Source organism: Pristiophorus japonicus, chromosome 12, assembly GCF_044704955.1.
Source record: "Pristiophorus japonicus isolate sPriJap1 chromosome 12, sPriJap1.hap1, whole genome shotgun sequence".
Lineage (NCBI taxonomy): Eukaryota > Metazoa > Chordata > Chondrichthyes > Pristiophoridae > Pristiophorus > Pristiophorus japonicus.
The window spans coordinates 66645498-66673431 of NC_091988.1; the positions used below are offsets into that span (position 1 = coordinate 66645498).

Consider the following 27934-nt stretch of genomic DNA (forward strand, 5'->3'; position numbering starts at 1 on the left):
AAGAACTTTGGTTTTATTACAATCAAAGTAATACAGGCTTATTACTCTAGTAAGAAAATACACGGCCAAACTTACAATCACTCTAATAAAGAACAATACAAGGAAAGGTAGAAGGTCAAACTTAAAATCACTCTAATAAAGTACCATACACTACACATTCAAAGGGGGTTGCAGTAACATTATACCTCCCACCTCCCAATACCTAATTCTAGCTAGGTTAGACTCCAGGGAAGGCAGGGACTATGCTTACCAATCCTTTTGATAGTTAATGGTAGATGGTGATGTTCTTCCTTCCTTCAGGGCTTCAAGACTTCAAGGCTGGAGAAGTTAGTTTACAACTGTCCCATTGGTTTCTCTCCTTGTCTTGATGAGGTAGTAGCAACCACCTCTCTCCCTACTCTCTCCTCTCTCTCTCTCCTCTCTCTAACCTCTGTTGAAAGCAGTGGCCAGTTATATGATTTCAGTGTTCTAATCTTGCCGCCCAATCTGTTCACAAGCCTTTGTATAATTTTGGCTGGCTTGGTTCTTCTTTAATATTTTGTCGGGCTCGTTAAAGTTGATATGTCTTGGGTGGGTTGATGTTCGAAAACTGTTTCCTGATGGAAATATTAGTTTGGTAATTGCAATGTCCTTTTGTGCTTAGTCTTTTGCATACAGGCTGGATTGGGCCTCTTTGTGATGTATGTGCTGAAATGGTTTGTCCAGACCCATGTTGATGGGGAGCTATCTCTGGGTGATACTCATTCTTCCAGACAGGTTAACTCAGTCCTCACACCCATACAGTTCCAATAATCAAGCGGGCTTCTTTTGTTCCCTAGGTCGGCCCACAGGCTTGAATTTGTCTTGTAAAAGTTCATAATTCTCTTAAAGTTTGTAGTTTCTTCCATAAGCACTTTAGAGTTCCAAACTTTTTGGTAGATAGTCCCACATTAAATTTCCTTTCGAATGAGCCCAAACACAGGGGGGATTCTGGTGAATTTTGCTCTCTGCACATGGAATCTTTTACGTCCACTTGAAAGAGCAGACGGGACCACAGTTTAACATCTCACTGAAAGACGGTACCTCTGACAGTGCAGCGCTCCCTCAGCACTGCACTGGATTTTTCGTGCTCGAGTCTCTGGAGTGAGACTTGAACCCACACCTTTCTGACTCTGAGGCGAGTGTGCTGCCCACTGAGACACAGCCGACAGGAAGTGTAATTTCATGAACTGGAATTGTCCGGACTTCACATTTTGTGTGTGTTTCAATTTTTGTTTTGGATCCGTTCATACATGAACTTGATATATTGTTGTAAAGCATTAAAGATGTATGCATACTATAATATATATCATTTATTTCACACTTGCACCCCATGCTATGGGCCATTTTATGACCAAGAGCATGTGAATTGCTCTATGGTCCCTGCTTTTGCTAGAGATAAAGAGAAAACTGGAAATAAAAATTGGTGGAAACAGCAGGATCTGAAAGGGAAAGGTAGGTTAGCATTTCAGGTGGGATACATCATCAAAGGTTTAAGTTCGATCAGAGGCTTCCTATTCACAAGGGGGGTCCAAAGCATGTTGTTATCTAGCCCTGTGCTTTCACCTTTAACTGAAAACTTGACATTGGCTCGTAAGATCCACAGAAACACAGCCTGCTCTCCAGAAGTCAGATTATTTAGATAAGAGTACCTTTGACAGCAGGAGTACTGTGCATCTGTCAACAGCATTACATCTGTGTAAACTCATCCTTACATGCTGATGCATCACCTCTTTGAGTATGTAAACTCATCAAAACTTTTGTTCGTTGATTTCATATGAATTTATTTAACGTATATCCTGACTTAGCACAAACCTTTCGCTGAAATCTAGGGTTCCCAGACCCTCGAGATCCATGAGGAGTCTGTTATGTGGGGTGAATCTTTGAGGTCATCAGATTTGGGTCCACTTGTCATCAGCTTTTTAAATTTCTTTCAGTATTTGTTAGCGTACTTTGCTGTCGCTGTATAGTAATAAAAATGTTTCACACACTGTTTTCTTTTGAATAGCTTTTTTGGAAGTTAGGATGGGGTCGTCGGGAGTATTGCCAATATTTGCAAGGAGTTCACCACACAGAAAAGTTTGAAAACCAGAGATCTTATTCAGTGTTAATCAGCCTCACCTCAACTGAATAGTCATGTGGAGCAGATAATGTAAAGAAGGTATTAGGTGGTATTGACGGTGTATGTTAAGCTTTAAGCCCCCATAGTGAGTTATAGCCTCGGGGGTATAACATCCATTATGGCATTTTGCACGTCCACTTTTCTTTTCACCGAGGGAGGGCGTACATCCCACTGCTAGCTTGCCTTAATCTGCTGCTGTGACTTCTTACCTGCTGGGTTTCAGCTAATTAGTCTCTGATTACCTTTTTTTTTAATTTTGAAGTGTTGCAATTTACGAGAGATTTTTTGCTAACCTTTCTCTATTTTTGAAATATATCTTTCTCTCTCCCTTCACCACGCCAAAAATTTTCTCCCAATATTTTTAAAGAGGAACTTGCACTGAGATGCAGCTCCGCAAGCACCTGCTGTCTTTCATTACTTTACCCTGTGTTCATTCTTGGTATGGAACTATAGAGAATGAGTGCTGTCAGACCATTAGACTGGATACAGAGGCTTGCACAAACTGAGGTAATCTGGCTCAGCACAGAATGGGAATGGTAGAGTGAACCCTGAGCTCCAGATAGAAAAATAGGCAAGTTTCCTGGGGGCCGAAATTCTGCCTCCCGATAAGGCCAGTTACCGCTGGAAAGTGGCAGCCACGCAGCGGTGTCGAATGGCCGCCGATTTTTTTTTTTGTCGAATGGCCGCTGCTCGCGAAATTCTCCGCACGGGGGGTTCCGACGGTCCCCACTTCCACCCTGCTGCTGCCGAACCCGCCATGGTGACCCAGTGGACCAAACTAAAATAGTCGCAGAGCTCGCAGTGGCTCTCCCCTTTAAGTGAAGGGGAGAGACGTGGTGATGTGCCAGTGTGATGATGTCATCAGCGCTACGCTGATGACTGACAGCGCCGGACACTCCACCCGCCCCCACTTCCACCTCCATTATGACCGACTTCTGCCCCACTCGAAAAAAAAAGACGAAGAGCTGAATTTCGCACGAGGCCACAGCAGCAGTGAAAATGCAGGAAAAACGGTAGGCACGACCAGTTTCCGACAGGGCTGAATTTCGGCCCCCTGATCTCCAACAAGTCACCCTTGCTAGAATACATATCTGTGTAAAAAGGATTGAGCTGCAGTGAGATGTCCCTCGCTGCCGAGTAACCTACCCGCACTCGCTGTCTAGCCTTGTACAGGAAGAATGGTTGCTGAGGTGAGGTACAGGAGGGCGGCCAATGCTGGGGGAACTTTAAGACTTTCAAAAGACTTGAGTACATCATCTAGGCTGGCACTTTAGTGCAGTACTGAGGGAGTGTTGCACTGTACCGTCTTTCAGATGAGATGTTAAACTGAAGCCCCGTCTACCCTCTCGGGTGGGCGTAAAAGATCCCATGGTGCTATTCGAAGAAGAGGGAGGGAGTTTTCCTGGTGTCCTGGTCAACATTTAGCCCTTCACCAACATTCATCACTGACACACAATGGCTGGTCATTAATGTCATTGCTGTTTGTGGGACCTGGCTGCCGCGTTTCCTATATTGCAACTGTGACTATACTTCAAAATTACTTCATTGCCTATAAAATGTTTTGAGACATCCTGAGGTGGTGAAAACTCTTTATTATATTTTTGTTAGCTAGTGTGTCGAGGGATTATAGAGCAAAGGTGTGTAAATGGAGTTGAGGTACAGATCTGCCGTGATCTAATTGGATAACGGAGCAGGCTCGAGGGGCTGAATGACCTACTCCTGTTCCTAATGTTCCTCTAACTATACCTCCAGTAAGAGACGCTGCCTTCAACACACAAGAGGAGAAAATTGGGGTTAGGAAACGGGAATGAATAAAAATTATTTTGTGTTTCAGGTTTGCTAAGCCTGGAGGAATTTAAGGAACTTAACACAAATGCTTTCCAAACATACCTGCGACAGCGCGGGGTGCAGAAGACTGAGTTGGTTCGCAACAGCAAGCACACATGGCTGTACCAGGGTGAAGGGGCACACCAGATCCTGAGAACCATTCGCCATAGGTGAGCTTCCTGATGGAACAAAAACAACCTTATTTGGCTCTATTATATTAGCCAAAATTGTTATTGTAACCAGGGTGACCTGCAAGCCAGGAACGCAAGTCCAGGAGGCTTTTACTCAAGAATGTATTTAGTTGTCAGTAACAAATTCTTGACCATGCAACCATAGTAGTGTTTGACCAACTTACAAGAATGCTTTTCATTCCAGAGTTGAATTTGCTCAAATCATTCCCTGCAATATGGTGCCAGTGCTGCATTTGTACCACAGCACTGTTGCCATTGGAATTATAAATGAGGCAGTGCTCGTGCCTTCAGCAGTAATAACCACATCAAGGTGTATCTCTCCGTGCTGCCAACATGAGTATAAATGAGTGCCAGGTCGGTGATTGGAGCGTGGGCAGATACAGCAGGAGCGGCGAGGTCGGGCGAAGGAGTGGCGAGAGACTGTAGCGGGACGTGATCAGGGCCCAGGAGAGACATGAGTTTGGGGCACGGAGCAGCCCACACTGCGATATGTGTGCGCACTAGGTCTGTGCAGCAAGCAGGTCTCCAGTCGTTTTGGATAACCCTTGCCACAGGACCGAGACCTAGCTCTGTCAAGCCCGTGTGGTGGCTGGTATGCAACGGCCATCGTTAAAAAAATCCATGCGCAGGCTTCTTCCACCCTTCAGGATGTAGTTGAGAACCTGGAATATTAGGTCCTTCATTGAAACACCTGTGAACTCATCCTTTTTTGGCGTGGAAGCAAGTCATCCTCGTTTCGAGGGACCGCCTATGATGATGAAATGAGTGCCACTCATGGCAATGAAACAATGTAGCTTTTCCTTTTTGTGGACTTGTATGGACCTCCTAATGTTGGGTAGGTCCGCTGTCACAAATATGATTGGGAAGCAACTGCGCATTCGCGAGTTTATACTTCAGCGCTTCTGGTAGCCCTCCGAAATCCACACTGCAGAGTAAACTGGATAAACTTGGAGACGGTCAGCCATAATGTTTCGCAGAAGCCCCTTCAGTGGAAATGGTCCAGTAAAGCAAAGGTGAGATTAGTATTATGCTCCCACTCCAGAACTTTACAAATACAGCCATGATCCCCTCAGCGGGTTATCAAACACTTCTGCAGCTCCATTGATAATGGGGTGTGAATTGAGAAGTCACAGTACATAGAATTAAGAACTGAGTAAATGCAGATGCAGTTGGAAGGGAACCCATGGTTATGCAAAGTAATTATCTGGTTGTTTGCTTACACTGTGGCACATTATGAGATTACAGGTAATTTCTTTGTCATGCAAACAGAATCGGGTTATTTTCCCTGAATAAAGTGTTTAATTAGTTAAGTGTAGTATGCCAAGTAACTGTTTTAAGCTATTATTGGCAAGTGCCATCAGTGATAGTCGTGCACTGTTGCTGACATTTGAAAATATTAAACAGGCGCCCTCTGGAGATCCAAAAGTGTTGCAGTTCCCTCCTGGTTTGGGCTACAGAACACTTGGAGTCCGTTCTGTGGGCTGTATGCTTTTTACTGCTATGAAACGGCATCATGATACAGACAGTCAGGCACACACGGGCTCAGCATTCATTCCAGGCATGTGTTGTACAAATCCACTTCCAACAGGTTTGCAATATAAATTAGTTGGAGAGGTTCACAGAGGTCTTTTGAGCTCTTGTTGATTCAAATCAGCAAGGTAAAGCAATCATTAGTTGGGCTTTGCAAATCTTTTGAATTAACTGGAAGGGACAGGCTAGTGATAATCTTTTGTGATCCATAACCAGAGGACTATGATTTCAGTTGAACTCACTGGGCCAAATTGGCAGTTTTGTTACTGATTTTCCTACCTTTACTTGGCTCCTCACCTAATTTTGACGACGTATGCTGGTATATAATTCCACAGACACTGGCAGTGCTCTCTCCATCTCAGCTGACTACAATCCTAATCCTATACACCACTTCCAAATACTGGTCACTGGATAATGTTCAGGAGTGATATTCTGGATGATTTCCCCCCCCCTCTGCTTAGCTCAGAGATGCTGAAGCCAGTTGTGCTCTACCTGAGACTCCAGCTGAGATCAGCCCACTGACCAAAATATCCCACCTTAAGATAGCGGTTGACTACCATGCAGGTTCCAATCTGGAGGCCACTGACAGCCAGTAAAACTTCCTGTGGCTGCTTAATGTACAGTGTGGTGTGAAGCTGAGCCATACACACAAGGAAGGTTCTAAGTAACATTGCCCATCTCCACCCCTGCCTCAGCTCATTTGCTGAAACCCACATCCATACCTTTGTTACCTCCAGACTTGACTATTCTAACGCACTCCTAGCTGGCCTCCCACATTCTACCCTACGTAAACTTGCGGTCATCGAAAACTCGGCAGCCTGTGTCGTAACTCGCACCAAGTCCCGCTCACCCATCACCCCTGTGCTCGCCAGCTCCCGGTTAAGCAACGCCTCGATTTCAAAATTCTCATCCTTGTTTACATATTTCGGCAAGACCTCGCCCCTCCCTATCGCTGTAATCTCCTTCAGCCTCACAACTCCCGAGGTGTCTGTGCTCCTCAAATTCTGCCTTCTTGAGCATCCCTGATTATAACTGCTCAACCATTGGAGGCTGTGCCTTCAGCTGCCTGGGCCCTAAGCTCTGGAACTCCCTCCCTGAACCTCTCTACCTCTCCTTTAAGACTCTCCTTAAAACATACCTATGATGTTAGGTCATCTATTGTAATTTCTTCTTATCTGGCTCGGTGTAAAATTTATTTGTTTTGTCTTAAAGTGCTCCTGTGAAGTGCCTTGGGACGTTTTACTACATTAAAGTTGAGGGCATGTGGAATTCTCTACCACAGAAAGTTGTTGGGGCCAGTTCGTTAGATATATTCAAAAGGCAGTTAGATGTGGCCCTTTCGGCTAAAGGGATCAAGGGGTATAGAGAGAAATGCATGATCAGCTATGATCATATTGAATAGTGGTGCAGGCTCGTAGGGCCGAATGGCCTACTCCACCTATTTTCAATGTTTCTATATTCTGGCCTTTGTTGATCCATTTGAAATTGATTAATTAATCAGTGAGTTCACTGAAAGTGGTCTGAGCGTCCCAGAGTAAGGGAGGGGAAAAGCCAATGAGGGTTTCCATTCCTGGTCACTATCCAGCCCTGCAGAAAGTGCATATCAGGTGAAGAGAGTTTTGGGTTTGGCTGAGATGGCCTGCTGGTACTCTGTCCAGGCTAACACATTAAGAATAACCACTTTGGCCTGTGGATCGACAATCACAGCACGAGTTGCAACTTTCAGGAGAGGTGGGAGAAAAGTGAGCAAAATTAGAGTTAGCAGTAGGCCCTCATAGGAACAGGGGTAGGCTATTCAGCCCCTCAAGCCTGTAGCTGATCTTTAGCTTAATTCCATTTACCCAACTTGGTTCCATACCCTTTAATACCCTAACAAAAATCCATCAATCTCAGTTTTGAAATGCTCAATTACCCCCAGCTTCAACAGCTTTTTGGGGGAGAGAGTTCCAGATTTCCAGTAACTGTTGTGTGAAGAAATGCTTCCTGACATCAACCCTGAATGGCTTACACTAATTTTAAGGTTATGCCCTCTTGTTCTTCCACCAGAAGAAATAGTTTCTCTCTATCTACCCTATCACATCCTTTAATCATCTTAAACACCTCAATTACATCATCTCTTACTCTTTTATACTCAAGGGAATATAAGCCTAGTCTAGGCAACCTGTCCTCATAATTTAACCCTTTTAGTCCTGGTATAATTCTGGTGAATCTGCATTGCACTCCCTGAATTGGATTGCAGAGGAGAGCCATAAGATTGATTCCTGATGTTACAGGGATATGCTACAAGGAATTACTTGACAAGTTAGGGCTCTCCAGTCTTGAAAGGGGACGTATCTCAAGGGAAATTTATAGAGGTATACAAGATGCTTAACAGAGAAAGTAACCCAAGAACGATACTTTCAGATACCCGAGGGCAACAAGACAAGAAGACCCAGATTCAGGATTGTAATGGGAACATTTATGGGGAAGTATTAACACCAGTAATGGGAAGTTAGGGTGGCTGAATTCGATGACGACATCAACATCTTGTATTTATATCATCATCATCATCATCATAGGCAGTCCCTCAGAATCGAGGTAAACTTGCTTCCACTCTTAACATGAGTCCTTAGGTGGCTGAACAGTCGAATACGAGAGCCACTGTCCCTGATGGACAGATAGTCGTTGAGGGTAAGGGTGGGTGGGACAAGTTTGCCGCACGTTCTTTCTGCTGCCTGCGCTTGTTTTCTGCATGTACTCGGCGATGAGACTCGAGGCGCAGAGCGCCCTCCCGGATACACTTCCTCCACTCAGGGTGGTCTTTGGCCAGGGACTCCCAAGTGTCGGTAGAGATGTTGCACTTTATCAGGGAGGCTTTGAGGGTGTCCTTGTAACGCTTCCTCTGCCCACCTTTGGCTTGTTTGCCATGAAGGAGTTCCAAGTAGAGCGCTTGCTTTGGGAGTCTCGTGTCTGGCATGCGGACAATGTGGCCTGCCCAGCGGAGCTGATCAAGTGGGGTCAGTGCTTCAATGCTAGGGATGTTGGCCGGTCGAGGACGCTAATGTTGGTGCGTCTTTCCTCCCAGGGGATTTGTAGGATCTTGCGGAGGCATCGTTGGTGGTATTTCTCCAGCGACTTGAGGTGTCTACTGTACATGGTCCATGTCTCTGAGCCATACAGGAGGGCGGGTATTATTACAGCCTTGTAGACCATGAGCTTGGTGGTAGATCTGAGGGCCTGGTCTTCGAACACTCTTTTCGTCAGGCGGCTGAAGGCTGCGCTCGCGCACTGGAGGCGGTGTTGAATCTCCTCATCAGTGTCTGCTTTTGTTGACATATAGCACCTTTAACGTAGTAAAATGTCCCAAGGCGCTTCACAGAAGTGTCATAAAACAAAATTTGACACCGAGCCACATAAGGAGAAATTAGGGCAAATGACTCAAAGCTTGGTCAAAGAAGTAGATTTTAAGGAGCGTCTTAAAGGAGGAAAAAGAGGCGGAGAGGTTTAGGGAGAGAATTTCAGAACTTGGGGCCTACAACAGAAGGCATGGCCACTAATGATTGAATGAATAAAATCAGAGATACTTAAGAGGCCAGAATTAGAGGAGCACAGACATCTCGGGGTTGGGGAAGGGGGGTGGTTTGTGGGGCTGGAGGAGGTTACAGAGATAGGGAGGGACAAGGCCATGGAGGGATTTGAAGACGAGGATTAGAATTTTGCGAGCGAGGCGTTAAGAGCTTTTCAGATGCTGCATTGAGAAGACGATTGGGTTGGTTCTCTGGAGGGATGAGAACAAATGGGCTTGTCGGCCTTTCTTCTTCCAAACCTATCTACCTCGTGGGAGAAGACAGAGGTCTGTTAGGGTCACTTAATTTCTTACTGTATGACCATCTAAATGTTTTCTCTTGTCAGGGTGATCAGATTGACACAGTTACCTCCAGAGATAGTGGAGCACAGTGAGCCACTGCAGGTGGTGAAGTACGATCAAGGTGGTCACTATCATGCTCACCATGACAGTGGGCCAATCTACGCAGAGACCAGCTGCTTCCACACAAAGCTGGTGGCTAATGGATCCACTCCTTTAGAAACCTCCTGTCGGTCAGTGACAAATTCTACGCTTCTCCTGCATATATATGTGTTCTCCTGCAGCTACCCCATTCTTTATGTTTTCTTTGAAAGACAGTTGCCTCTCAAAAGGAGAGGGGAGATTTTATCTCCGTTTAACCCATTTTATTTCTTCTTCCCAATGTGCCCTGCATAGTTGCTCAGTTGAGACTCGGCTTATAGAGTCATAGAAGTTTACAGCACAGGGGGAAGCCATTCGGCCCATTGTTTCTGTGCTGACCGAAAAAAGAGCCTAATCCCACTTTCCAACTCTTAGTCCGTAGCCCAGCAGGTTACGGCACTTCAAGTGCACATCCAAGTACTTTTTAAATGCGATGAGGGGTTCTACCTCTACCACCCTTTCAGGCAGGGAGTTCCAGACCCCTACCACCCTCTGGGTGAAAAAGGTTCTCCTCAACTCCTCTCTAATCCTTCTAGCAGTTACTTTAAATCTGTGCCCTCTCGTTATTAACCTCTCTGCTAAGAGAAATAGGTCCTTCCCATCCACTCTATCTCGGCCTTTCATCATTTTATACACAATTAAGTCTCCCCTCAGCCTCCTCTGTTCCAAAGAAAACACCCCAGCCTATCCAATTTTTCCTCACAGCAAACATTCTCCAGTCCTGGCAACATCCTCTGTACTCTCTAGTGTAATCACTTATGCCATGTTGTGTTGTCTGCTATAAAGTGCACATGAGTGACTTATGTGCAATTCATCTCCACTCCCACCTTTTTGGTTCTCCTATCCTTTCCTGACCCATCCTGACTAGGACAATTGTAATATATTGAAAACCCAGTAACATTTTGAAAATTTAGCACATTAAAAACATGCTTTCTTTCTGCATCACAGTATGAATATTAACTTATATCTTTGAGCATTGTTCTTGCTCTACCCCTCCCTTTTTAAAATAGGTTGGGAGATTGTTGGGGCCCCTTGGACTTCATTAAATTAGGTCTACAGAGAACTTGGTTGTGAATAATTTGTCCCATTTTACAAGGTGCCTTTACATTTACCTGCAAAAAATCTGGTATCTAGGATGAGAATGTCACATCTAAAAGTTTCACAACTACATATGCAAAGTACATGTAACACTTGCCCCTGACTGGTTCAAATGTAATTCATAAAACAGCAACACATCACGGATGAACAGGTAGAGGACAAGTAGCAAACAGGGATCAAGAAGTACCAAGGCTGTACAAAATCGAGAATCAATAGTTAGCAAACAGCTCCCAATAAAGCAGCTAATATTATGGTATGATTGATAGCAAGACTGGCCATTCACAGAGCGTACAAGGTCTTGCTGTTTGTAAAGCCTGCCCTCAGCCCTATGTAAAAGCCTGACAGCATTAAAGCTAGTTGGAACGGGACACAGGCCGGAATGGTCATCTTTGATGTGGGGCATAAAACGTGCAATGTCAAATTCGCTGCTCTTTTACACACTCCACCCGGGCAGGTGCACAATGGCCTGTTGATTCAATATCGCCCATTTCACACCAGTATTGAAATGAAAGGTCTGATGCAGAAGCCCAAATTGAAGCAGGCTGGAGAACACTCAGCTGGCCACTGGCAGCAGCAGACTCTTGAGCTAAAGCTGGCAGCGGAGGCATTGCTGGAGCTGAGGCTGGGAGCGTAGCCTTTCCTGGGGCTGAGGAGAACCTTTTCCAACAGTGCTATATTGCAGAGAGTTTGTATAAATTTCCAGACTGTTTAAAGTTTGCTTTGTCCAGTTTAGGAAAGTTGAATATTTTTGCATATTCTTGACTTGCATCTTTTTGCAAAACTATTTAACAAAGTGATGACTACCTTCTCACTCCTTACCCTGTCTTCAATCCCACTTCTGTTCCAGGTATGTGACAGTGCTGTTTTATTTGAACAATGTTTCTGGAGGAGGGGAGACTGCTTTTCCTGTAGCAGACAATAGAACCTATGATGAACTGGTAAAGAAAAAAAAATCTTGCTTATTTTATTGACAGATTATTATGTTACAAAAACCAGATTGTACTGGGTGCACAGCAGGTCAGTCAACCTCTTTTTTAAAAAAAAAACAGGTTTATGGTACAGGTTGCACCCAAGAGACACAAACTGGCCTTTGCTGCCTTTCTTTCTGATTTGTAGGGTTCTCCAGTTTTGTTATCATCAAAGTATTAGACTCGACCAAAATGAATGCCGTGACGGTTTTTATTTCCACTTTCTGCCTCATTGCCTGAAAGTATGGGGGCCGAAATTCAGCCTCCTGAAAAGGCCTCTTACTGTCGGAAAGCGGCGACTACGCAGCGGTATCGAATGGCCGCCACTTTGGGATCGAATAGAAACATAGAAAATAGGTGTAGGAGTAGGCCATTCAGCCCTTCGAGCCTGTACCACCGTTCAATAAGATTATGGCTGATCATTCAACTCAGTACCCCTTTCCTGCTTTCTCTTTATATCCCTTGATCCCTTTAGCCATAAGGGCCACATCTAACTCCCTCTTGACTATATCCAATGAACTGGCATCAACAACTCTCTGCGGCAGGGAATTCCACAGGTTAACAACTCTGAGTGTAGAAGTTTCTCCTCATCTTGGTCCTAAATGGCCTACCCCTTATCCTAAGACTGTGACCATGGTTCTGGACTTCCCCAACATCGGGAACATTTTTCCTGCATCTAACCTGTCCAGTCCCGTCAGAATTTTATATGTTTCTATGAGATCCCCTCTCATTCTTCTAAACTCCAGTGAATACAGGCCCAGTCGATCCAGTCTCTCCTCATATGTCAGTCCTGCCATCCTGGGAATCAGTCTGGTGAACCTTCACTGCACTCCCTCAATAGCAAGAATGTTCTTCCTCAGATTAGGAGATCAAAACTGAACACTGTTATGTCTTAAATAAAGAACCTGACCAGATACTGTGAGCTCAAAGTAAGGTGTGAACGTAGTCCTTTATTACAGGTTTCCAGAGTGCCTCTCCAGCCTGTGAGGCCTCCTTATGTACAGGTGCTCTCAAGGGATTCCTTGGGACTCCAGGGGATGAGCTTGCTGGTGGTTAAACAAGGTATTTACAGGTTTACATATATAACAAACAAAATATTCCAGGTGAGGCCTCACCAAGGCCATTTACAACTGCAGTAAGACCTCCCTGCTCCTATACTCAAATCCCCTAGCTAAGAAGGCCAACATTCTTCACCGCCTGATGTACCTGCATGCCAACTTTCAATGACTGATGAACCATGACACCCAGGTCTCGTTGCACCTCCCCTTTTCCTAATCTGCCGCCATTCAGATAATATTCTGCCTTCATGTTTTTGCCACCAAAGTGGATAACCTCACATTTATCCACATTATACTTCATCTGCCATGCATTTGCCCACTCACCTAACCTGTCCAAGTCACCCTGCAGCCTCTTAGCATCCTTCTCACAGCTCACACTGCCACCCAGCTTAGTATCATCTGCAAACTTGGAGATATTACACTCAATTCCTTCATCTAAATCATTGATGTATATTGTAAATAGCTGGGGTCCCAGCACTGAGCCCTGTGGCACCCCACTAGTCACTGCCTGCCATTCTGAAAAGGACCCATTTATCACGACTCTCTGCTTCCTGTCTGCCAACCAGTTCTCTATCCACATCAGTACATTACTCCCAATACCATGTGCTTTAATTTTGCACACCAATCTCTTGTGTGGGACCTTGTCGAAAGCCTTTTGAAAGTCCAAATATTTCCAGAAGGTTATTTGTGTCTTCCTTCGTGAAGACAGAACCAAAGTATTTGTTCAATTGGTCTGCCATTTCTTTGTTCTCCGTTATAAATTCCCCTGATTCTGACTGCAAGGGTCCTACATTTGTCTTCACTAATCTTTTGCTCTTCACATATCTATAGAAGCTTTTGCAGTCAGTTTTTATGTTCCCAACAAGCTTCTTCTCGTACTCTATTTTCCCCCTCCTAATTAAATCCTTTGTCCTCCTCTGCTGAATTCTAAATTTCTCCCAAGTTTGCTGCTTTTTCTGGCCAATTTATATGCCTCTTCCTTGGATTTAACACTATCCCTAATTTCCCTTATTAGCCACGGTTGAACCACCTTCCCTGTTTTATTTTTACTCCAGATAGGGATGTGCAATTGGTCGCCGCTTACAAAATTCTTCTCAGTAGTTCTTCCGGCAGTCCCCACTTCTGTCCCACTGCTACCAATTCCTCCTAAGTGCGTAATCAAGGCGCACAGCGCAGATCTTCCATATCTGCATCTAAATTCTCTTGCAAAAATCTTCATCTTGCCGCGTGGTGTCGGTGTATCGGTGCACTGTGTTTTCAGTGTGTGCAGCATGGCTATGCGGCGCTCATTCAAAGGCTCAAGGGAAGGGCACAACGCCATGTTTTTTTTTTTGTCGGCCGATTGCCCCTGGGTTCGGCTGGGCCACCTCTTGGGTGCCAGGCGACTGACCCGGCCGAAACCCTCCCTGGTGGCCCAGTGAACCAAAGTTTTAAAATGGCGAAGGCTCTCCCCTTTAAGTGAAGGGGAGAGTGTGGTGACGCACACACGTCATGATGTCATCAGCGCCAGGCTGATGACTGACAACAGCGGAGACTCCGCCCCGCCTCCACTTCCACCCCTCTTGAGTGCTCACCGTCGCAATTCCACCCCCATTATGACCGACTTCCAGCCTGCTCCCAAAAATTACCAAAGAGCGGCGAAAAAAAACACTTCAACAGCGGTAACTGCAACTAGTTTCAGGAGGACCTGAATTTCTACCCCATGGAGTCTGTCACTGGATGCAATTTGACAGGGACCTGGCATCCACCAGTTCTTTGCCCAAGTGGTCATCGTTTGTGTGTGAGCCTTAATGGTAAACTATCCAACTAGAGGTCATTACAACCCAGCCCAACATTGCTCGAGCCAGCATCCGCAATCATGCAGTTTCAGTAGGGATTACTATATCTGATCAGAAGTGGAAACCTAGCCTGTTTATTTATTTCCCTTCCCTAATCCAGGATTACTGCAGCAAATATAGCACCATGACATTGCTCGGGCTGAGAATTTGGCATAACCGGGGATTGATCATGGGACCTTCTGATCTGTATGGCTCAGAGACGGAGACTTCTGAGCCATCGGGAGAAGCGAGTTGCATTGGCATTTACCTGGAATATAATGGGTAGGTGATCAGGAGCCAGTCAGCTTTCCTCCCACCTGAAAGAGGGCTTCATGGAGGCTAGAAAGAATGAAAAACTTGCATTTATAAAGCGCCATCCACAACCTCAGGACATCCCAAAGTGCTTTACAGCCAATGAAGTACTTTTGAAGTGTAGTCACTACTGTAACTGGGGAACCCTTGAGGGGATGTGTAGATAAACACATTTGCTCATCACTTTCTTTCATCCCCTTTACCAGACACAATTCTGGGCAATGTTCCCTGTAATTGATTTTTCCATGCACGGTCTCTTTACGAGGCTGCGCAGCCCATTCAAATTTCCGCGTATGCGCAGTTTCTTCTAGATATTAGCCAGGACACCGAGAAGAACTCTCCTGCTCTTTGAAATAGTGCCACGGGATTTTTTTTTACGTCCACCTCGGTTTGACATCTCATTCGAAAGACGGTATAACAACAACAACTTGTATTTATATAGCGCCTTTAACATAGTAAAATGTCCCAAGGTGCTTCACAAGAGTGTCATAAAACAAAATTTGACACTGAGCCACATAAGGAGAAATTAGGGCAGAGAGTAGGTTTTAAGGAGCATCTTCAAGGAGGAAAGGTGGGGAGGTTTAAGGAGAGAATTCCAGAGCTTGAGGCCTAGGCAGCTGAAGGCACAGCTACCAATGGTTGAGCAATTAAAATCATGGATTCTCAAGAGGCCAGAAGTAAAGGAGCGCAGATATCCTGGAGTGGGGTTGTGGGGCTAGAGGGGATTACAGAGATAGGGAGGGATTTGAAAATCAGGATGAGAATTTTAAAATAGAGTGTTGCTTAACCGGGAGCCAATCTAGGTCAGCGAGCACAGGTGTGATAGGTGAACGGGACTTGGTGCGAGTTAGGACATGGGCAGCCGAGTTTTGGATAACCAAGTTTATGTAGGATAGAATGTGGAAGGCTAGCCTGGAGTGCGTTGGAATAGTTAAGCAAAGAGGTGGCAAAGGCATGGATGAGGGTTTCAGCAGCAGATGAGTTGAGGCAGGGGTGGAGACAGGCGATGTTGCGGAGGTAGAAGTGGGCGGAATCTCTCAACGGTGCAGCACTTCCTTAGTAGTCAGTTTAGATGATGTGCTCAATCCTGTGGAGTGGGACTTAGATTCAGAGACACAGCTGGAACTCAATATGGAGTAGCCAATGATGCGATGAGGATGCTCGGAGAAGGTAGTTGGAGGAAGTATGTGTAGGATGGTGAAGACAATGAGGAGCAAACGAGGAAAGTTCAGACAAACACTAGTGAAATTGTATCGAAGGCAAAGAAAGACCTGAGAGAGTGTTTGTGTTCTTATGATAAAATATAAGACCATAGAGGTAGTGGAACCTATTTGTTGAAGTTGAACATTGTGTTGTATCCAGTTTGCTTCTCTACTTTTGCTGAGTAGTTTGAATTCAAGCTACCAGGCTGTGCAGACTTGTATCCATTTAAGCACAAGGGGATGTTGGATGCCATGATATCACTAAGTTGGCATCTTTATTGGCAGCCATCCACATTGTTTGGCACCATTGTGTCTTTGGGCAACTATTTGCACAATGCTAAGTCTCCGATGATGGGTATAGAGGAGAATTTCTGTACTAGGATTGCCTCCAAAGTATGTTACAGTGCTGTAATTCAGCACTTGATCTCTGCTGGGTTCATTCCATTATATCTCTTCTGTAAATTAGTAGTAGTTTATAGCACCAGCGAGGAGGAAGATTTTGTTCAAATCCTAGCACGGTCTTAGCAGTAAACTGTCCATCAAGGCACTTTACTGGGGTAGAGTTTCGTTTTGGACGTAATTGAGAAATTGGATGCAATTTGCGCTTGAAATTGCGCTGGTTAGGTTACAGTTCAAGTTTCCGCCAAAATGCATTTGCACAATCAGAAATGTAAAACCTTCCAAGAACCTGCATAATCAGGTAGCATAATAGAATGTAATCAATTTTTGCCATTAAAAATATTCCTTGATATATTTAAGAGTGGTTACTTGGTACAGTTTTATTAATACAGCTGAAAATGGGTTTATCACAAAAAATAAAATTTTTTAATTAAATTGTCTAGTCCACCATCTGTGAGTAACCCGATTTTAAAATCACTGAAAATGACTTTTAAAAAAAAAACGACTGTACCATTTACTAGTTTCATTGATGTGCACTGGTCAGTTTCTTAGTAAATAATATATTTTTTAAACTTTTAAAATGTATCTGTGCGCCAAAGAATAAGAGTTCAATTTGAAGAGCCTTCTCTAACTGGGGCAATCGATGGTAACTTGCCATTCTCGTTACTTCGATCTGGGAGCATGGCCAGTGTTGTGGGCGGGGCCGGCATCGGATGAAATAATTTTTAAACCATGTCAAAGATCATGGAAACTTGATTTACGCTTTGACATAACTTACGTTTGAGTTTCTGTTGCGTTTGGCCGATTTCACCCGGAATGTGCAGATAACACGGGCGGAAACTCTACCTCACTATGTTAGCACAGCTGATGAGCACCATTAGCGGTTTTATTAAACCTGCAAGACAAACGTTTATAAACTGAATTTGCACTGCAAAATTAGCACAGTGACTCTGCAGCAGAGCAGGCTGTTCTGGGAATTTATCCCATTTGTAAATCCCTTATTACTTAGGCTTGCTTGATAGCTCAATGGAAAAATGCATCACCTGGCTTGGAACTGAGCCATACCGATCAGAAAGCGCCCAGGTTGCTCCCAGTGCCCCTCAGATGAGGGAGGGAAAATTAGCCAAGTCTTTCCTACTCTAATCGCTCTCCAGTGACCCCTTCTGGATAAATGCCTGTGTGGATGTTGGGTGAAGACAGGATTGAAGTCAACTATGATTTTGTCTTATTCCCATGGTTGATTACCTTGCTGACATTCAATGCCTTGTACTTGAGGGATGGCTGCGCAAGGAAGTACTGACAGGCCCAAGTAACTATATCCCAGCATTAGTCATTCATAACGAGGATAGTCTCATCGCTGAGAGCATTCAGAAATCAAGCGCAGGCAGCGGAAAGAGCGTGCGGCAAACCAGTCCCAACCACCCTTTCCCTCAACGACTATCTGTCCCACCTGTGACGGGGACTGTGGCTCTCGGATTGAACTGTTCAGCCACCTAAGGGCTCATTTTAGAGTGGAAGCAAGTCTTCCTCGATTTCAAGAGACTGCCTATGATGATGAGTGTGGGGGAGCCCTTGATATTGTGAGACTAGCTATAAATATAGCTATCATCTACCAGTAAAGGATTAGTGGTGATATTTTTGTCAGTACTATGTACAGTCTTCAGTCGAGTGTTTGCAGTCCTGCGAGTTAAGTCGCCTCAGATAATTTACATTGGATTCCAAGAATTGTTGCACTAAAAAAAATGTTGAATTGGCACTGGGAAATCTTGATATGCACTATGCTCTTGTCTCCGATTCTTTCCTCAGTCTTTAATCCAGAACAATATGGATTTACGAGATACACGTCTGAACTGTGACCGAGCCAACCTGCTGGTGAAGCCTGTGCAGGGCACAGCTCTCTTCTGGTACAACTACCTCTCTGATGGTGAAGGTACTCGTGCCAATCTGGATATGCATTAGTTCCGAGTTACAACCCTAGAGAAGACAGTAAGGCTCCACAAAGTGTTTACTAATTTAAAAACACGTCCCGTTGCAAATTGCATTTCAGATTATCCTTGGGTGGAGGGGGGAGGGGGAGGGGGGGAGGAGGAGGAGGAGGGAGTCACCACTGTTGCATTGTTCTGAAACTGTTGCTTGAGATGTGAAGTCTATTCAATTACAGGTACAATATCTGAAATTCGGTAACCTCGGAACCGAGTCCGTGTTGGGTTTTGCCGGATTTCGGACCTCGCTGTTGGCACTCCTCGCCGTCCTCTGCTTCCTGCCGATTCTTGCAGCCCTCTCCCCCCCCCCCCCCCCCCGCAGTGCTGCATTTTTTTTTACCAGACTCCTCGTCCCTTGCTGCCCAATACCGCCATCTTGGCCGCCTCAAAAATGTCTGGTTTTCAGACAATTCCGTTTTTCGGAATTCCGGATGTTCCTCACGCCCTCAAACACGACTCACAGAATATATATTCTATAAAAGCAGAAAATGCTGGAAGCACTCAGCAGGTCGAACAGCATCTGTGGAGAGCAGAACAGTTAACGGCTCAGGTCAATGATCTTTAGTTAACCCTGTTTCTCTCTCCACAGATGCTGCCTGACCTGCTGAGTATTTCCAGCATTTTCTGCGCTTATTTCAGATTTCCAGCATCCACAGTATTTGGCTTTGGTCACAGAATATATACTTGCATCTTACAGCTTCACTGCGTAAACCGAGCGCACAAAATCTCCCAAACTATCTGCCGTTAATAACAGACTTCGAAATGTGTGTTACAGTTTATTCTGTGCCGATGTAAAAGAATACACTGCATCTGTACTGAAGCTTGTGTCGCTCCCACCTGATTGCTCTGCTAAGTGCAGTGAGACTACACATTCTTTACCTTTAATTGCAGTCAGCACCATAACCTCCCATTCCAGTTGTTCCCATGATTCCCATTTTTTTTTTGTTTCCCCCAACCTTTCATTTCCGTTTTCAATATTTTGCTCCCTTTGGGCCACTTTTCCAAAGCGGTGGGAGGTGACCGTTTCCAACTCTGTTCCTGTGTTGCTCTATAACCCAGGGGAGGGGTATGCTTGTCTTTCCTCTAACTTTTATTTCTCACTCTCCCTTCTTGTGCCTGTTTGCGGCACCTCTCTCGGTAATCCCCAGCCAAGGAGCTGAGGACGTGCTTTGCAAGCACAATGTTTCTTTTGTTGGTACAGTACAATAGTTAGGCCAGTTCCCACGCCACTCTGCCATCTGCAGTGTCGGACTCCTCATCGGTGATGAGCACCACCACCTGACTGCAGTGAGGAGGACTGCTGAAAGGTCAGGAGCGTGATGCACAGAATTGCACAGAAACAGGCCATTCGGCCTAACAGGGTCCATGCCGGTGTTTATGCTCCCCACGAGCCTCCTCCCACCCCTCTTCCTCTAACCCCATCAACATATCCTTCTATTCCTTTCTCCCTCATGTGTTTATCTAGCTTGCCCTTGCACACAGGCTGCACACTTCCTCCGCAAGTTGTGATTGGCATTTCTAATGGGCGATTGTAAATATCAGAGAAGCACACACTCGCCTTTGTGATCTATTGGGTCGCTCAAATATAAAATAAATCCCATTATCTTTAAATTGGGTTGCAATGTGCGTTGCTCCAGAGACTGACTGCGCACTGACATTGGGGACCTGAGCAACACTGCAGTTGCAAGTCTCTACTACAGGGTGATGAAGCTATCCTGCTACAGCTCAATAAAAGGGGCTACTGGTAATTGGAACCCCAGTACTGCGGAATCACAGCACAACTCACCCACATCATTTTGCAGTATGCAAATATATACCTCCCGAATGTGTTGGTAACTGTTTTCTCCCCATTCCTGCAGGCTGGGTAGGAGAGCAGGACGAGTACTCGCTGCATGGGGGCTGCGTCGTCACCCAAGGAACCAAATGGATTGCCAACAACTGGATCAACATCGACCCAGATGTGCAGCGCCAAATCCAGTTCCAGCAGGCCATTTCCAAATACACCAATGAAGAAGCTCCGGCAGAGTGGGCGGTTGATAACATTTATCAGGATCTGCATGTAGAGCTCTGAATCTGTTCCTTTTTTTAAAGAAAAAATGGAATGCCTTTGAATGCTTCGTAAGGACAAACCCCCCTATTTGTTGCTCCATCCTCCAATCAGGGTGCAGAAAGAAAAACGGTCGTGATCGATTGCTTTCGCCCCTGAACACTTCATTTTACCGTCAGCTTCCGACGGCGGGCTGTTTGACCGCATGTTGCATCACCGCCCAGCCCAATCCCGTCCTCACCTGACTTGCCCGTGCTTTGGAACATGGATCAGTGGCTAGTGGTAACCATTTTGTTTTTAGTAGTGTTATTTTACTCTTTCCATTTCACCTCTAACCAGCCTAGCCCCTGGCTAAGCAGGTGGGCAGGCAACTGACCTGCTCACACACCTCTTGCCATGAGAGGGGCTCACGGGTGAGTGATTTCTTTTTTTGTTGGTTCTAACAGAGGGTCCAACCCGAAATATTAATTACTCTGTTTCAGATGCTGTGAATTTACAGCATTTTTTGTTTTTATTTCAGATTTCCATCATTCGCGCCTTTTCTTTTCAACTCTTTTACCATCCACTCTTTTGATGAAATGTCTCAATTCTGCTCCACACTATCCTATAATGCACTCCACTAATATTTGAATAGCTTTCTCCCAGGGAATTACTGAGCCCTACGGACCAGGAAGGTCCCATCTTCAATCCCTGGTCTGTGCTGTCTCCACTAGTCTCAGGATGGTGATGGGGGAGCTACAGTTGGCTTTAGAGTGACCGCTTTAGGGCTGGGGAAATCGGGCCAGGCTTCCTGCACCTTGTCGCTGTTCAGCAAACCCTGCTGGAAGTGTGTGTGTATCTGTGGACACAGGACAAGGATTGGGCTTAGCTGCACTGCACTTGGTTCTTGAATCGCCTGCTGACAGACTCTCGGCTCAGGTGAAGAATGACTACTTGGGCCAGGGACTGGAAGGCGTGGAGTGCCCGTGGAACTGTACTCTAGCTACTAGTCTAGATTTTCAGGAAAGGAGGGGAGAAGATCAGCGAGGGGGGATTTATATAATTTTGTTTAATAGGGACTTGACAGAACAGAGCTGCTGCTTCCAATGACTCTCAGCAGTGGACATCTACCTTACTCCCACCCCACCACATTTTCTTTCCTGCTCTCCTGAAGACAGCCATGCTGGAAGATCCATCACAGCAACATTAGCAAGCGGTTTCATCAGAGGCAGATTCCGAGCTGAATCTGACGTGCTCCTTACTGATGTCCACAGACACACGCAGAGGTCACTGGATAGGAATCAGGCTCAGAATCTTTCGGCTATCTCTCTACCCCACCCTAGATAGATAGATAGATAATTCAGATGCTGTGCCGCCACCACTGCTCAAACTACAGGTTGGACCTCTGTGCTCCGGCACCCCCGGGACAGAGAATTTTCGGAACCACGGGAGGTCAGTATATGACTACCGATACATTCTACATAAGCATACGCATAGCCTAGACTTGCCGGTACCTGTAGAGTGCTACTCACTGCTCTCTTGGGGCTATCTTCTTTGAGCTAAATAATAGCACAGAACACTGAGAGCCAGGACTGCCGACCGGACGTAAACAAAGTTTGTGGAAACGCGGGAAACTGGGACGGGACGCCACCCGCGAAAAGCGGCAGTTCCGCAAACTAATGCCGAACCACGGAAGTTTCCGGACCAGGGAATCCCGGACCAGAGAGGTTCAACCTGTATCAGCACAGACCAGTGATCAAACCTGAAGCCATTCATGGCTCGGTACCACACCAAATGGTGTATTCATCCACTAAGCCATCATGGAGATCGCACAACTCCACTGTGACCAATTCTTGAGTTGGATCAATAGTTCTCCGACTTTTGGATACACGAACTATGACGCACAGAAAAACAGGTTACCTAGGTGACATGCGATGCCACTATTTAATTGAGAGAAAGTCTCTCACTGTATAGTATTTAGAAAAAGAGCTTTAACATAATATATATATATATATATATTTGCCCAAAATGTATATTGACTCGTAATAGCGCACAGATATTTAATTTTTTTAAATCTGCATGTAGCAAATTTTCTGCATTGATACGTGAAGCACCATGTTTCTCATTTTGTATGTTGGGTTGGCGGTGGGGAGAGAGAGAGTTTTATTCCTCTCATTGGTCCACTGGAGGGCAGAACAGGGGCTGAGAGAGGGGAAGGATGCCTCTTGGCACCTCTGCAGAAACTGCCTAAGCTCATCCACTTGTGACATAGAAGCTAATTTGATGGGCATACTCCGACTTAAAGCTGCTGCTGCACGATGGGAAAATCAGCACTACCATGAGATTCCCAGCCTTTTCTCCTTCAGTTTACTACATTGTCCTGGGATTAAGTAGACATGAGTTTGTTTCCCAATTTTTTTTTCTTCTTTCCCCTTTCCAGTTCTCTCATCCTCTCCTCTAGGCGTTGCCTCCTGCTGGAGTTCCATGGCCTGGTTGTCCCCAACACCTCACCCAAGTAACTATTACTCATATGTGAACCTGGACATTGTGTGTTAGCTGGCTGTTGCGCTGTGGAAGGTATCACAGCTGAGCCAGGTCCTGATCCTGCCCTCGCCCAATGTCCACTATCCAACGGAGCTCACTGGAAAACGATGAAAAAGAGGGAACTCTCGCTGCATTCCCTCCCTAACTAAGGTTCCTGAGGCCAGATGTAGCTCCAGTTGTTGCCCCAGATAATTCCACGCAACCAGGCGTTCACATATTGTGTTGTCACTTGTTAATTTGAGCGGGTCCCAATAGCAGGAGTGTAATGGGAGGGAAGAGAATTTTTCACAAGTGTGAAAGACTTGCAGTTCACAAGCTATGCAGGCGTGAAATAATTCACCAATGCCACATTTACTTTTAGCACCAGATTGTAAGGCACTTCCAGTTCTGTCTGCATCATGACACATTTAATTAAAGCAACCGCCCAGCACCTCTGTCAAGGATCTGGATATACACCACTTCGAAAGAGATGGGGCAGGTTAATGTCCCAGGGTGAACTTTTCATCATCATAAGCATTTTGAGTGAATATACCCACTCCAAAACATTGTCCTCTTTCATAATCCGACTGACATAAGAATTAGGAGCAGAAGTAGGCCATACGGCCTACCATTCAATAAGATCATGGCTGGACTTCAACCTCAACTCCACTTTCTCAACTCTGACATGCTGTATATTTCTAGCAGATTCTGTTTTTACTTCAGTTTTCCAGCTTCTAAGCGATTTGTTTCCCTTTTCCTGGTTTCCTCACTCTGACTCTGATTTGTTAGCTGCTTGAATGATCCATGGAAACTACCAGAGCAGGAATGTTGAAGGACTAAAGGCTGAGCCTCCGTCCCTGCCCTCTCCACCTCAACAAGCGTTGCACTGATCAGTGCCTCTAATGTCTGTGTTTGGCAACAATACATATTAGCGGCAGACAGACTTTTCCCTTTAAATATAAATGATTTTATGACCTTTGCAGGTACTAGTGTGAATTTAATTACAGCAGCGTTATTTACCTATTCGGGGAGGGAGGGTGGTTTTCTTTGCTCGTATTTGGAATGGTCTGCGGCTTGCACAGATGCTAACTTTATAACAAGGTTTTGCAGGTCATTCTTCCCCCCACCACACCCCTCGGCCTGCACTTCGACCACCTCTTGAGGAAAAAAGCCAAATTCCATGGGTTAAGAAGTAAAAATATTCCACACACCAACGTTAAAAACTCACTGGAGGGTTTTATTTGTGAAGGGTCAAGGGCCATTGTGCAGGATACGGTCAAACTTAAAAAAAAAAAGTAGGAGAGAGGATGAGATAATTCGAGGGGGTTAATTGACGACAGATTTGAATTAAAAAGTTTTACAGCGTTTAGAAGAAAGGGAACACTGAAGGGTGAGCAATTCCACAGTTTGAAGTCTTGGGAAAATGAATTGGAGAAGATGGTGCTGTGACTCCTGCAAGTGGTTTGTTATTGCTGCACAATTTGATATTTTTACCGTCTTCGGGAATCTTGCAGTACTTGGGCACCACATTGTAATGCACGTGGTTGCTGTAGACATTTGTGGGATCTTGCATCACTCTCAATTGTTTGCCCCAGTCACGAATCTTGCCTTCAGCACAGGGAGGATGGCAGATGAATGTCTCGAAATTAAAACATAGTTGAGATATCATTATTTTCAGAAACTGAGAGCTTGCAGGTACAGGTACCAGTATAGGCACTTAGTTTCAGTAAGTTAAACACCAGCCTGAACAGGAAATGTCAGGTTAATAGGCATCAGTGAAATTGTCACTTTCCACAAACTCTCAGCATTGGAAAGAAGAACAGGAAAAGACCATCTGACTCAGTAAACCTGCCCCAAGATCTGATAAAGAAATGTTGAATCTGGATGTACCCATCGCTGGTGAATTTACAAGTCTGGGAAGCTGTGCGATTGAAAGCCATGACTGGAGCAATTTTCAAATAAGTGCTATAGGACCTGTGAAATTGTTTGTGTTTTTAAAGTTTTGTGACTGTCGCTGAGGTATGGTTTCCCAGCCCACGGCTCTTTTGGTACCTGTCCTGTGTGACTCCAGGCACACTGACCCTGTTCTGCCTGAGATCCACACGCGCCCTTTCCAACAAGGCTCACTAGTGATCAGGAGTGGGAGAGAGGCTGAATTTTCCTCTCTTTTTTTTTTCCCTCCAAGCCAAGCTCACCTAGAACACTTTGAGCCCCAAATACTACCTTAGGCAGGATTGGTTAACTCAGTCCAGACCAAGAATCAATCCCAGGTCATTGTAGTTCAGCACCACATAGAGCAGCGCATTTACTTACTGTAGTTATTAAGAAAGCCAGGATCATGCAGCTTAAATAGCCACGTTTGGACAAGGAGAGATGGTGAGAGTTCTCCTGTTCACTATTTACAATGTGCATGTACAAAGAACCTGGTCACGGTGTGACAATAGATTGCGAACGGCCTGAATCTTTCCCCTAAGCTGAGTGTAACAGAGAGTGAACAACCCAATCGTTTCGGTGGTGCCCAGTCCGAAAAAAAATACTGATGAGCTTATTCTTTGTGGTTCCATACATATTTCATGAACTGAATTTCAGTAAATAATACAGCAATATGAAGCAGATCAAATACCCGAACATAGTTATAATTCTCAGGTTAGATAGTTACAGTATATCATTTTGGACCTGGGTGTGTACATAGAAACAGTCAAGAAAAAGACAAGTCTCTATATAATTTGTTTCCCCTCCGTTCCTGAACCCTAACTTCTAGGGTTTGGTATTCACACTTTGGTACCTCATCCAACTGGTTGTTTTTCAAATGTATCGCTGGGCTTTTCAGCATTGGAGAGCATCACAGCTAAGAATGATCCCATCCTCGCTTGTACCCACACATGCATATTTTCTAATGATCAGGTGCAAGAACCCTGGTGTGTTATTTCCCCGCCCCCTCTCTAGTTCATTGTAAAGCCTTCCATTGTTGGTCTGATTGAACTCCTCAGAGCCTGGGAATCAAAATTTGGACTTTCTGCTTAATGGAATCATAGAAATTTATGGCACAGAAGGAGGCCATTCGGCCCATCATGTCTGTGCCGGCCAAAAAAACTATCCCGCCTAATCCGACTTTCCAGCTTTTGGTCTGTAGCCCTGTAGGTTACGGCACTTCAAGTGCGTTTCCAAATACTTTATATATGCAATGAGGGTGCTTCTACCACCCTTTCAGGCAGTGAGTTCGAGACTCCCACCACCCTCCCCTCTGAACCTTTACCTACCAATTACTTTCAATCTATGTCCCTTGGTTATTGACCTCCCTTAAGGGAAAATAGGGGCTTCCTGTCCACTCTTATCTAGGCTCCTCATAATTTTATACACCCTAATTAAGTCTCCCCTCAGTCTCCTCTGTTCTAAAGAAAACAACCCCAATCTTTCCTCATAGCTACAATTCTCCCGACCGGGTAACATCCTCGTAAATCCCCTCTCTAGTGCAATCATGTCTTTCCTGTAATGTGGTGACCAGTTTGTTTGTCTCCGTGCCACAGCATATGATGGATTTACCCACTGAGCCCCATGGTGACTTGGATTCTTTTCACTGGAATGGTGCTGCAGTTAATATGCTTAGTTGGCTGTACAGTGGTAGATCTGAGGTGGGGCTATTGTAACACACGCACACACTGGTCATGCCTGCATTAAGGACACTGTCATAACATACAGGTGACAACCACTTTTATACCACAGTCCATAAACAAAAGAGCCTCTGGTAATCCTAATCCTGTGTCTAGCCTTATCATAAAATCATACAACACAGAAGATGACCATTCGGCCCATCATGCCTGTGCTGACTCTTTGAAAGAGTTATCCCCTTACCCCTGCAATTTCCCCTCCCCTCAAGTACTTACCTAATTTCCTTTTGAAAGTTGATTGAATCTCCTTCCACCAACCTTTCAGACAATGCAATCCAGATCACAACAACTCACTGCATTAAAATATATATATAATCTCTCTGGATCTTTTGCCAAACACCTTAAATCTATGTCTGCTGGTTACTGATCCTCCTACAAATGAAAACCGTTTCTCTCCCTGTCTACTCTATCAAAACCCCTCATGATTTTGAACACCTCTATTAAATCTCCCCTTTCTCTTTGCCGCTCTTAAGGAGAACAATCCCAGCTTCTCGAGTCATCAACCTGAAATTTCTCAAAAAATGGTTCAAATCTTAGTTTTTGTTTTGATCATTTTAAAAGATTATATTTAAAAGCAAAGTTTAAAAATAATTCTACTTAATGGGCATTATCCTCACTGAAAATGTATTTATTTATATTTTCTATCTTAAGACTTTCATAGCTTATTTATATTTCTAATGAGTATCTCCTTCAATTTGTGACATTTTGTTCTCTTTGAATATTGTATTAAAGAAGTCTGTTCTATTATTTATTAACTTTCACCCACACTTTGACACTGAATTATTTAGTATTTATTAAAGTATGTCAGCATTTTATTTATTTTATATTGAATCTGTCTGCTGCGTTAGGGAATGTGTCTGGGAGTCTTTCCAGTGTATTTATTATTTAATTGTAGATCTTGCACTCAATTTCCCCCAAGATTATCTTGGGTTACTCAGGTAACATGTGTCAGCTTGGTCTGAATAAGGACAACACGTTTCTTGTCTGTACTGCATGTGTAAACTCACTGAATTAGTCTGTCTGCATTGTATCCTTCAGTCTGCCCGTCTCTATGTCGACTTGAAAAAAGCTGTGCAATCTTCATCAACGATAATTAAAAAAATTTAAAACGGAACTCGCTTGGAATTTTATGCAATTTAATTTCCACAGTTGCATACCCACCTCTCTGGTTTTCCTGTGTAGAAATTCCAGCCCAGCGCAGTGCCTCA

General features: G+C 44.7%; 1 protein-coding gene across 2 annotated transcripts in view; it reads left to right on the plus strand.

Moving 5' to 3' along the window:
- Window positions 1-27810, plus strand: part of LOC139277312 (transmembrane prolyl 4-hydroxylase-like) — a 77100-nt gene extending 49290 nt beyond the window's left edge. Inside the window, exons 5-9 of one of the 2 annotated variants that reach the window (XM_070895608.1) lie at window positions 3975-4137; window positions 9580-9765; window positions 11619-11709; window positions 18334-18457; window positions 20369-27810. In XM_070895608.1, the coding sequence (XP_070751709.1) occupies window positions 3975-4137; window positions 9580-9765; window positions 11619-11709; window positions 18334-18457; window positions 20369-20580 (776 nt within the window). In that variant the 3' untranslated portion in view covers window positions 20581-27810. Of the gene's footprint in view, window positions 1-3974; window positions 4138-9579; window positions 9766-11618; window positions 11710-18333; window positions 18514-20368 lie in introns of both variants that reach the window. The other variant, XM_070895609.1, reaches the window with a different exon arrangement.
- The last annotated feature ends 124 nt before the right edge of the window (window positions 27811-27934 follow it).